Source organism: Castor canadensis, chromosome 14, assembly GCF_047511655.1.
Source record: "Castor canadensis chromosome 14, mCasCan1.hap1v2, whole genome shotgun sequence".
In the NCBI taxonomy this organism is placed as follows: Eukaryota; Metazoa; Chordata; class Mammalia; order Rodentia; family Castoridae; genus Castor; species Castor canadensis.
The window spans coordinates 86,046,461-86,058,326 of NC_133399.1; the positions used below are offsets into that span (position 1 = coordinate 86,046,461).

The 11,866-nt window shown below is 36.3% G+C and overlaps 1 protein-coding gene across 1 annotated transcript; it reads right to left on the minus strand.

Moving 5' to 3' along the window:
• Window positions 1-548: 548 nt before the first annotated feature.
• Spcs3 (signal peptidase complex subunit 3) lies at window positions 549-11,557 on the minus strand. The gene is made up of 5 exons (XM_074054933.1): window positions 11,272-11,557; window positions 9,662-9,737; window positions 7,561-7,635; window positions 4,705-4,820; window positions 549-3,741 (listed from the first exon to the last, which is right to left on the minus strand). Exons 1-5 carry the CDS (start codon window positions 11,412-11,414, stop codon window positions 3,609-3,611), a joined length of 543 nt encoding a protein of 180 aa, XP_073911034.1. The 5' UTR covers window positions 11,415-11,557; the 3' UTR covers window positions 549-3,608.
• Window positions 11,558-11,866: the final 309 nt, after the last annotated feature.

An 11,866-nucleotide genomic window follows, 5' to 3' on the forward strand; every position in this document is an offset into this window, starting at 1 on the left:
GAGATTGTTTTAAAAGTCAGACCTGTTAGTGTTTTCTAGTGTTATTTTAATCACTGGCCATCATCATTTAACCCCCTTACTATGAAAACCTGGGACAACACAGGTCAAAGCATGTGGAGCAAAAGCACCTTTACCTTTACTGGACAGTCCTACCAAGCTTGAAAAGAAAGGAAGATCACATCTAATGTCATAAGAGGTTCACGAATGAATAAAAAGGCAGGAGGAGTGTGTTAATTACAAACACTCTGTGTGTTTGGGTCACATTAGAAACACAATGACGTCACCATCAATATTTATTGGATGCCTATCATGTGCATGGCACTGTTAGGTGCTGGGGAACATAAAAAGATAAACTGACGGCCTGCCCTCAAAGGGCTTACAGTCTTGTATGGGAGCATGTATTTTGGGTATCATTAACCTCCTCTCTTCTCTTCACCCCCTACCAAGAAACAAAACAAAAAAACCTTGTTTACTGGACTATTTCTTCCTTTTAGTTCAGCAGCTTCACAAAAGCAAAGCATAAATCTGAAAGTTTTAAAAATACACACTTTTACTCATGAACAAAATTTTTTATTAGAAAAATGCTGAATACTTATTGCAATTAAGAAAATTTTCAGACATATGTATTAGGAGTTTTCATGATTTTTTTTTTCTTGTGAATCTGTATTTTTGAAGTAAACAATTTCCCAAATTGCATCAAAAACATGCAACAACTTTTTGAAACATCTCAAAATCACTGGCAGTTTCATGTAAAGTACACAGGTTCTCTGCCACTATCAAGGAAAGGCTTTGAAATGGATGCATGTTTGCTTATAATCAAAGTTCACAGCTTATGTGTCCCCGCCATACATCCATTACATGTCAAAGTTTTATAAAACAATACCTCAATTAATTGATACCCCAAATCCAAAGTTTTAGAATCTTAAAAGTCCATTTCTTAGCACTATTAATTGGCTGGCCAGATTGACCAAAGAACTGCAAAATAATTCCCAGAAAACAAATGCAAAATAATACATTTTCCTACTATACTCTTAGGAATTCCTAAGGGTTTTGTTTTTTTTTTTTCTTTTCCCTTTCAGCTTAAGGAAGCAAAATGTAATCAATTACAGGAATAAAAATTTAGCTTTTTTCCTAGGTAAAGTTATGATAGAAAAAGAGTATGACAGTGCTACATCTTAAAATTAATTCATTCCTAACTGCAATTATTTTAAGTGTCAATAATTCTTTTTCTCAGAATTACCTCTGGGCTCAGATTTGTACTAACTCTTAAGTTGTAAATCTGAAGTCCTGCAACTGTATGGAGACAATGAGTCTTTAAAACACTGGGACTAAAGATAAAGTTATCAAACTTAGATGGCTGATTTTTTTAAATGAACATTCATAGTAAACTTATAAAGCTGTGCACACCCAAAAATGAGTTCCTGAGACGCAGGTTCATTTTTCCCATGTTGGAGTATTCTTATCCTGAGTGGTTTTCTTTAGGTAAATATCCACATTGTACTATTTGGGCCTTCCTATTTCTCTTCCTCATAAAACCAAGTGCATTTTTCAGCTACTCCAGTTAAATTTAGGATTAATCCCTACAAGACTAATATCCACTCATTGTAAAGGTATAATGAACTATTAAAACAGAACCCAGGTCTGGCTTTACAACTACAGGCTTGTTGGGCCCACTTTCCTTAATCAGAACCTACCCTATTTTTCCAAGTTTTAACACCTGCATATTTTAAGTTTACATACCTAGCATTTGTTCAAAGAAAATGTAGTTAAATTTTCTAGAAAATGTAACAGAAAGGTACTCGTATCTCTATGAATTATGTGGCAAGTCTTTGAATCATTTTATCTTCACATTACTAAGATATTCTTCTGTTCAATCTCTTGGCCAAGCAAACACAACTTACTTACGTGGTGCAAAAAGATCACCACTTAACTAGTCAGACTGTGTACTTTTACAGATATAGAAACCGAGACCCTGAAGAGTTTAATGAAAAAGCTGAGTGCCAAACCCAGTCAAGCATTCATGAGACTATACCTTTAACCTTTCTGCTGGTTTGATGTCATATGAATATGCTTTTATTAGAACTGCACCACCACATACAATACTAAGATAAATGTAACTAAACAGTGATGTATTTCATATGAGGTAAATACAATAAATGTAAGTTAATGTAGACTTCTTAGAAGATATTAGCCCTTTTTTGGTTACTGTGGATAGTGTAACTATAGTTTTTGGTCCTGCTTTAAAGGGTCATTTGCAGTTTTTACCTTTGAGGATGTTTATTTGATCACTACAGAGAATCATGTTAAATATGTTATATATGTTAAATATATATATATGAATTTAATTTCTCAAATATTTTTACATGCATTTAGATTTTCTCATATTTTCAAGAAAAGTAAAATGAATTTATCATTACATAAGTTGGCACCTTGAAAATTAGTCACTTCTATACGGATCAGGAAACCTGGGAGTCATAAGGTGTTCAAGGTAACAAAAATTACAATGAAAACTGTAAGTGAAATTTGATTAATCTGTAAACTGAGGTGTAAGAGAAAGAAAAAGCTTAAGAGAATCAGAAGATGTGAGAGTTCAAGTTTTAACTTCATTCCTTGCTAGCTTTGGAGTAATTCAATAAACTTCTGGGTTTCGGTTTCTTCATCTGCAAATAGCTACCATTTGCACTACTTACCTCATCAGACTATTAGGATAACATACAACAAGATACATGAAAGTGCTTTGTAAATGGAAAAGCACATCACAAATATTGTAACTACTCCAAAAATGTGGACCTACAGAAATTGTGAATAATTGCCTGGGCATGCTCACTAGAACAAACTTAACTCAGAAGGTAAAACATGCAAACATCTTCGACTTTCAATGGCAATGCTAAAAAATTATACAAAGGGATACAAAGGAACGTTTTTAGAGAAAGCACTGAAAGACACATTTGGTTGACTTGAGACTTATAATGATTTGAATCATTTACAGCACATAAAGAGGTAATTAGTCTTTAAGTGGAAAAAGCTGCTATTCACCAAAGAAAAACAAACATTATGGGCATTCCTGACAAATCAAATAAAATCCTATCAGTTTTGGATTCTTTTTGTAAACAAGGCTTCTAACAAATAATCATATTAATTTTCCAGTAATCTAACATAGCGTAAAAGAGATAAAAGAGAAAGTCTATATCTAAGTCACATCCAATGTGAACTTGTATGACTGCAAAGCATAAAATTCTGAGTTCTTATGACTCTTATAGGCACCTGAAAGTTTCACAACCCTTCATGCTCATTTAATATTCTGTAAAGAATGAAAATACAAGAAATATTTCAAATAGATTTTTTTACAAATCTTTATTATGTGGTTGCCTTATTTCTGTAACACTCCACCCTGGTGACTTTTTGTTTTATTTCATTTTGTTTTGTTTGTAAAACTAAGTTTTAAGTTATTCTTCACCTTTCCCTTCAAATATGCCCTTTGATGCTAGTTCCTTCTTATACACTCTCCCACAAAGTAACAACCAAAAACAAATGAAGATGAAAGGGAAGAGATAAATGAGATATAATTCATTAAGTATAAAAATATGTTGTTTCAAATTCAGAATAATTTAATAACTCTTCGTTATTTCATATGTATCTGGAAATGGGACAGATATATGTCCTGATCCTGTCACAAGAGGTAGAATTCCAGCATTTGGTACAACGTTCCAAGACAGGGTCAGAGTGACATTCCTGTTTCCCCTATAAAAAGATATAATGAACAGAAGTCAATAGGAAAAACTGTGGTTTAATAAAGATACATTAAATCAAGTAAGGTGTCAAATACTTTAACTAGCCATTCCTAAGAGGAATTCTAATCTGAAAATATAACTTTTCTAGTATCATCTGAAATCCAAAGAAAATTCTGGAAGATACCAGCATTACATTTACAGGTACCTCTTAACCTAAATTCACAGCTGCAGTTAAAAATTATCAATCAAAAAGTTTATATAAGTAAAACAGAATGAATATAAAATGAAACTTGTGCTAGGAATCAGAAGACAATGATTTGAAGCCTAATTCTGTCAATATTTACATGTGAAACCAGAACAAATCAAAACCTATCATGTTCTGAAATTTTCATTTGCAAATACAGAGGTGAAATTAGGTCAAAATAACACTTCTAAGATCCTTTTTAATAAAATATAAAAAGCAAAAATGACCTAAGAGGTAATTCTGAATCCCTCAGTTTGTATAAGAATAAACACGAGTTTAAGTGTTTAGAAAAGATAAGAAAACCGGTACTAGAAACCCCAGGATCATGAGAGTGCACTGCCCTCTCATGAAGATTCCTGACTGATGTTCAGAAAGCAGACCTTTACAGGACACTCACACTATGTATAAGCAAGCCCATGCTCCTTGTACACTTAAATAACAGAAGCTGTAGATCTGTTTGACTACTACATTTTGCACACTGCAAATGCTTATCTTAGAGCCCCATTTATATTTCTTCCCAATCTTCCAGTTCAGATCTACATGAATACTTCTCTCCCAATTTTCCTTTTTGGTGGTACTTGGGATTTAATCCAGGGCCTTATACATACTAAGCAAACAGTATCACTAAGCTATCCCATTCCCCTGTAATATCTTTCTTTAAAATAAAAACATATCTTTCTCTCCTTTTCACATCTTATTAAACATAAAAGATGACAAAGAATTGCTCACTTGAGACCGTTTCCATCGTCAAAGAAAAAGTACTTCGTTTTCATATCTTTCAACAGCAACTTCGGATTATCACCTCTCAGAACAATCTTGTCCCAAAGGACAACTTGGTTTAGAGCCTACATTAAAATGAAAAATACATAACTTAGAAATAGCATCTTACTACTTCAAATTAAAAGTATTAGTAAGAAAATACTAATGAATATGAATATGTATGAATGGATCCAACTCTGATCAACTTGTTAAAAAAAACACACAAAATGATAGCAAATATATATGTAATGGGGGGGGGGAGAAACTTTTTTTGCAGAAAAATACTTTCCTAAAGGAAATGATTCCTTCTGCTTAGCTTGATTATGTAAGGCTTTCATAGTTCACCATGAATTTTTAGATCTATATTGTCTTCAAAAATCAAGGCTCTTGGAGGAACAGAGGATTAGAATCCCTAAAAGGGAAGTACTTTTCCAAATCTCTTTTTCCTGTAAAATTTCTGACATTCTCTCTCTGAGTGGACCCTGGGTGGTGCTGGGAAAACAGAGTGAATTAACCCTGTTCCACATAGTTAATGTAGGCTTATGGCTGGCAGATTATGTTATGAAAGTTTATCAAGCTTTTAAGTTCAAAATTATCAAGGAATAACTAAAGCAACAAAGGCCTGAGTTCATTCCCTTTACATTAAAAAAAAGTAAGTTCATCATGTTTTGTCAGGTAGTTCTTTAAAAGCACTAGTTTTTCAACACATTACAAACAAGTTCTATTTTAAAAATTAGGGGCATGAAATGAAAACACACTTATGACTAGTACTAAATCTCAAGGAATTTGCTGTTAAATGAGCTTGTGAGGGGATTGCTTAGTGTGCAATGACATATTAAGTAATGAGAAATGTGGAACAGTTATTTCTAAAGAGTTTAAGCTTATCCTTTAAAGTCTCTTTCTAACTTTAAATAAAACATTAAGACTGAAGAACGCAAAATCAAAGATATGCTGATATTAAATGATGTTTTAAATGTATAAAATCTGTCAAATTCCAAATTAGTATTATTTTGCTAGTTATACTGGACTAAACCATAATAATAATGTAACTTATCCTTGTCATACAGGTGAAACATCTAAATAAGTTTTTGAAACCTACAGACCAGTATATTTATATATTGTTGTTAGTCTTATCTTCAAGAACAGCCTTTTTTTGTTTGTTTAATGTTTTGTTGATGCTGAAGGATAGAGATCTAAATGTATTCATCCCAACTCCCAGTGCCTAACAAAATAATTGGCACAAAATGTATGTCGACAATAAATGTATAATTTATTTATTTAATTGACATATCTAACAAAACACCAGGTATCAAATATATGTTCAAAATAAATTTATAATTAAATGAAGTGGTAGCAATTCCAACTAACAGACAAAATAGATTAATGTGGTACTCTAGGAAAAAAAAATGCAGCTAAAAAAAAATGTAGACCCCACCTTTAGCTACAAATTAGCTCCAGGCTACACGGATGAAAAACAGAATCACTTAGCTTAAAGCATGTGACATTTTAATTTCATATATTTCACTTTCATATTTTAAGGCTGAACTTTGTGCCTCTATTATCAACAGTAAGTTAGAACCTAAGAAGAGTTAACAGTATTCTCTATCAATAGCCCAAGACCTACCGTTAACTACAGCAAAAGCTGTAAGTCAGACTAGACTCAGTCACAAACTAAATCATTTTAACATTTTACTGTAACAGCTTAATACCTTATTTTAAAATAATCTCAGGTGAATCAAAAAATTTTAAATATCTTTACAGCTTTTGATTACCTATCTTCATAATGATAGTTTTAATCACAGATCTCAAATTTTATTGACTCAATTATGTTGTCAAATAGCTTTCTAATTGTAACTGTGGAAAGAAAATAGTTTAACTTAAATAATATAAAGCTGAATTGTAATACTACCTCCTTATTTCAAACATAACTAACAACATTTCTCATTCTACCATGAGATGTGGTCTCAAGAGTTTTTGACACATTGTTTTGAGCACAAATTCCCAAAATGTGTATCTTTATTTATTTTATTTACTAGTTAATACCATCACTGACAATAATTTAAATTTTCATTTCAAATAGTCTTTTTAACTGATAATGAATTTTCTCAATCAATTTCTTATTAGATTATGAGATTATCTTTTTGTTTTTTAATCCTTTAACATGACTTAGTGGCAAGAAAGAACAAAGTGTCTTCTCTGCCATTTTCCTATTTCCATGTGCTTGGAATATTAACATTATCTTCACTCTAAGTTTTCTTGCAGCTATCTTTAAAAGCTAATTTTTCCCCCATTTTTGAGCAATTATTTAAAAGTACATGGTATAATACATTTATGTACTTCAATACTTTTCAAAACATTTAAAGTGAAAGGATGACTAAATGTTACATAGCATAGTCAACCCTGACCTACAGAATTCCTCCTCTTCTTCCAGAATATCTTCATGTTATAGATGGCATTTCATCATTTAACATAAAGGCTGAGCATAAGTGTTGATGCCAGTTCACACAGCAAGTATTAGTAAAGCTTAAACTCTTTCCCTTTTAAATTGAGAAACGTATCAATAGAAGCTCTAAATTCTTTTCCTTATATATGGATCTATTACTATGCACGCACATCTTTCTGGACACCACAATGGTTGAGCTACAGGATACAGAAAAAAACAAGAGACAGACTAACAAAGGAGAAAAGTTTTCTTAATAGAGTCACCTCTCCATATGCCTTTTTTTTTTAGGTCAGATAGTTCGAATATAAAAAGTTTTCATTTTTTTTCCATAAGGAGTAAGAATTTAATTAACTATTATAATATGCTTAAATATATATACTTACATTATTTTTTGTTGAATATTCTGCTGATAAATAAAGAAACAACTGTTTAACATTCCAATCAAATATATTCTCTAGATGTAACAAATTAAGGAATCCATAAATTACAAAGCAGCACATAACTTTTAAACAGATCTCAGCTATTCTTAGAATAACTGTCCACAGCAATACTAATATTAAAATTCAGTGTCCAGGAACACAGTGAGCCACAAATTTAATAAAACTACTTAAGATAATATATCCTGCAAAGTCGTATCCATTTCAAAGCCAAACTAAACAAGGTTAGTATCCTCCCCTGCTCCTGCAAGCAGTATTAGGTGAGACGCTTTGATTAATAATAAATAATAAATAATAAATTCACAATTTAATTTTCTATAATACCAACCTGCTAAATCCAAAATAATAAGGAGTTAATATTTCAAACACATAGGATTCCACTGGAGCTCTCAAGTAGAGCCCATCATCACTACTGCTTAAAGTGAACAACATGCAGTCGTGAACTAGTCTCAAGTAATCAGTCAGGCACAATAAACTATACAAGTTGCTTTCAGTTATATGCCAGTACAGATCAAAGTGTCTCAATATATGGAGTATTTTGATAAGAGGCACTGAACACTTTTTGGCTCCATGCAGCTTGGGTGAGGGCAGACTCATTACAATTCGGTACAAGACGGGTGCCACTGCCAAGAAATAACCTGTGTGGATATGTGGATTTTATTAAATATTTCATTTACATTTTTGTCATTTTATCATGTGCATTTACACATAGATAGCAACATGTTTGTTATATCTCACTTTAATTACACGCAATCACTAAGAATCACTTGTTTAGAACTGAGAAATCTGCAACAGTTCTTTACAAGAACAGGAACAATTTCAAGTATCATCAGCTCCCTAAGAGAAGCTGAACAAACTGTAAATAATGAGACTGACACCTATAACTATGGAGGTTAAGATATCAAGATATTTCAATGTAATTCTGTAGACACACAAAATTCTCACGCTACACCTACTACTATTTCAAATGACATGATACTTAAAAGCACATGCACGAGGTTTAGCCTAAGACGTTCCTGATGACATCTATTTCCGGAAAAGGCACCTTTAGAAGTAATTCCTACTCTTCTAAATCCAGTAATTTATTCCTGAAAAATTAAAAAGAATCCCATGGTAACAGAGGAACAGCAGGTAAACTCCTTAGGCATATAATCTGCTTCAACTATTCAGATGGTTGCTTTATACAGGTTCACACCATTCACTCTCCACACCATTTTTAATCACAGAACTTAGAAAGGCAGGTGGAGAGAGGCATGGTGGCACTAGGATATGGTTCAAAGCCAGTTTTGGCAAAAGAGTTAAGAGAGACCCTATCAACACATTACGTACAGTGGTTCAAACCTGTAACCCCAGCTATGTGGAAGGCAGAGGTAAGGAGGATCACAGTGTGAAGCCAACCCAGGTACAAACACAAGACCCTATCTGAAAAAATAAACAAGGAAAGACAAAGAACATTACTGCCAAGTGTCAAGGCACCAACCCATGACCGATTAAACTGGCCAAACTGGTCAGAATTGTTCAAAGATGGAAGCTCAAGATAAAAATAATTTATATATCCCCTTAAGTGTCACTCTTTTCACTGTGAATAGTCCCTGACTCTTATGAACTATAATGTCAAAATACTAACATAGTTTAACAATAATCATTTTAATAATGGCCTTTCCAACCATTACAAATGCAATTCACTTTTTAAAACATATGTTTCTCTCTGCTATCATAAGAGGTGGATTCTTTGGACCGTACATGAAATATTTTTCCTTATTTAATCCTATTGATCTATTTTTTATTCTCCAGATTGATTTATGTAGATTTACATCAATTTAATGTTTCCATGAAGAATTTAAAGTATGTTCAAACTAACACATGAATGTAGTTTCCTCAAAGTGTGAAAGAATAAGTACTAATAATATTTTGCTGATTAAAATATAGATACAGAACTTGCCATGTTTGGTTGATTCAGTGGGCTAGTCATAGTCATATTTACTGTCTAAACATGCATTTCATTACAAAACTATAGAAAAAGCAATGTAATATTTTATTGAAGGATATCAGCAGTTATATCAAATGTAATGAATCCCAGATCACTTCTTTCTCTAGGTCCAGTGAAGTCTTCTACATTTTTTCTAGAAGTAAAGACAAAAGTTTTACCATTCTTCACACATAATACCACAAAAAAATTCACATGACTTAAAGTGAATGACAGAATCTACTTGTGTGCAGAGGTAAAATAGCAATTTTACAAAGAGATACATAAAAGTAAGAGAAGCCTTACATGTGAAAACAGGGTAAACGTTCTAATTCAATATAAAAAGTCTTCGTTATTAACATATACCTTAAGAGAATCTCTAACAAAAAGCAGGTGACAATAAAAACACACACCAGAAAAAACAGTAAATACTTGATGTAAAGTAGACTCCATATGGGTACAGGACTGCTTGGAAAACTAAGAGGGTAACAGTTGCTCCTTATCGAGTGCTTACTATGTGTTAGATCTATGCATTTTTCACATTTCTCAAATTTTCCTCAAATCAATCCTATCATTTAGTTACTATTTTCATTTTAACAAAAGGCAATTAAGGCCCAGAAGAGTAAAATTTGCTCAAGATAACAGCAACATTTGTTCAGTGCTTAATATGCCCCCAGCTCTTCCAGGTCCAAGCAGAGCTCATGGTGGCAGTGCTGATTTCCATCCCAGGTCTACTCGAATTACGAACTGTATCTAACAAAAATCAGTATTGGACCAAAAAAAAAAAAAAAAAAAAAAAGGGGGGGGGGGTTGGGGGATAGCTATTAAATGACTGGCGTGTTAGTGATTCTGACAAAGAGATTAAGTAAACTAAGGTAGAAGAGACACATCATCTCGTTGAAAGACGGAATAAATGAGCATGACAATAAAAAAAAGGTATCAAAGCCAAAAGTGATACAGAATAAGAGAAAACTATCACGGGAAAAAGAAGACAACGGTGAAGTGACAGTGTCATGTTGCAAGGCTATTTGCGGCACATCTACTCAGCCGCTTGACTATAAAGAAAAAACAGAAACAAGGCAGGAAGCGTTGTATCCGAAGGCCGAGGTGCAGGGCACCGTCCAGGGTCGTCCTGACCATGTCCACCTTGCTTCACGGCCGCTGCGTCCTCAAGGCTGGAGCACGGTACCGGGAATGTCAAACAGGACAAACTCGGGTTACAAGCGACACACAACGCCACGAACTTGCCGCCGCCCAGCTCGGCGGTGCTGCCGCCGGCGCCCGGGGGCCCCGCGAAGGCGGCTCGGCGTCGGGCGGGCGTCGGGCCCCGGGACCCGCGGCCCCGGGCGCGCCGGGCGGGCGGGCGGCGGCGCGGTTCGCTGTTGTGTTGCTCGCTCATTGGCCAGGGTGGGTGCGGGAAGTGAGGAACAGGAAGGAAGCGGAGACACCGACCTGGGCAGCACTCAGAATTAAAATTTAAGAGCAAGCCCGGGAATTCTCGATGGGGGGACGTCGGGAAAGCCCGCGACGCTCACCCCGGTCGTCGGCCCTAGGATGACGGCCGCTCCGGACGGGGACTCCCCGGGGGGACAGCGCGAACGCCCTGCCGACCACCTCCGCCCCACTTCGGTCCCCCACCCCGGGTTTGTCCAGGTGCCCGGTCCCATTGGCCGGGCCTCGGCCGCACTTACAGCATGATCCGCGAGACGTGCAGCCGCACCGGGACGCTCCGGTCTTTGAAGGCGGTGGTGATGAAGCAGCCGAAGGTGAGCGCCGCCATCACGCTCAGCGAGAAGGCGAACAAGGAGTTCGCCCGTGACAACACCGTATTCATCGCGACAGTCTCTCACGAGCCCTGTCTCCACACAGGCACTCGGGCTCCCGTTCCGGCGGCGGACCGCTTCCTTGAGATCCGCGCCGTCTGCGGTGCGCACGTTCCGGGAGCGCGCGCCGCCGCGGGTCCGCCTCCTTTCCGGTCCTCCGACGCGAGCGCGCACGCACCCACCCAGCGGGACACACCCACCGCGCCGGAGGGAGCGCGCCAAAAGGAGCCTTGAGCCCGCCCCTTTGTCCTCCGCCAATCAGCGACGAGCGTGGAGGGGCGGGGTGTCTCCACCGGAGACCCGCCTCCTCCAGTGCTCGCTCCCTGCCACGCCCCACCCTGGTAGGGTTCAGACCCGGCATCCCCGCTTGCCGGTCCTCTTTTGTCGGTTCTTCGGCGAGGTGGTTTGGGGCCGCTGCTTATGATTGCTCTGTGCCATTCACTTTCAGTTAAAAACAGCAGCT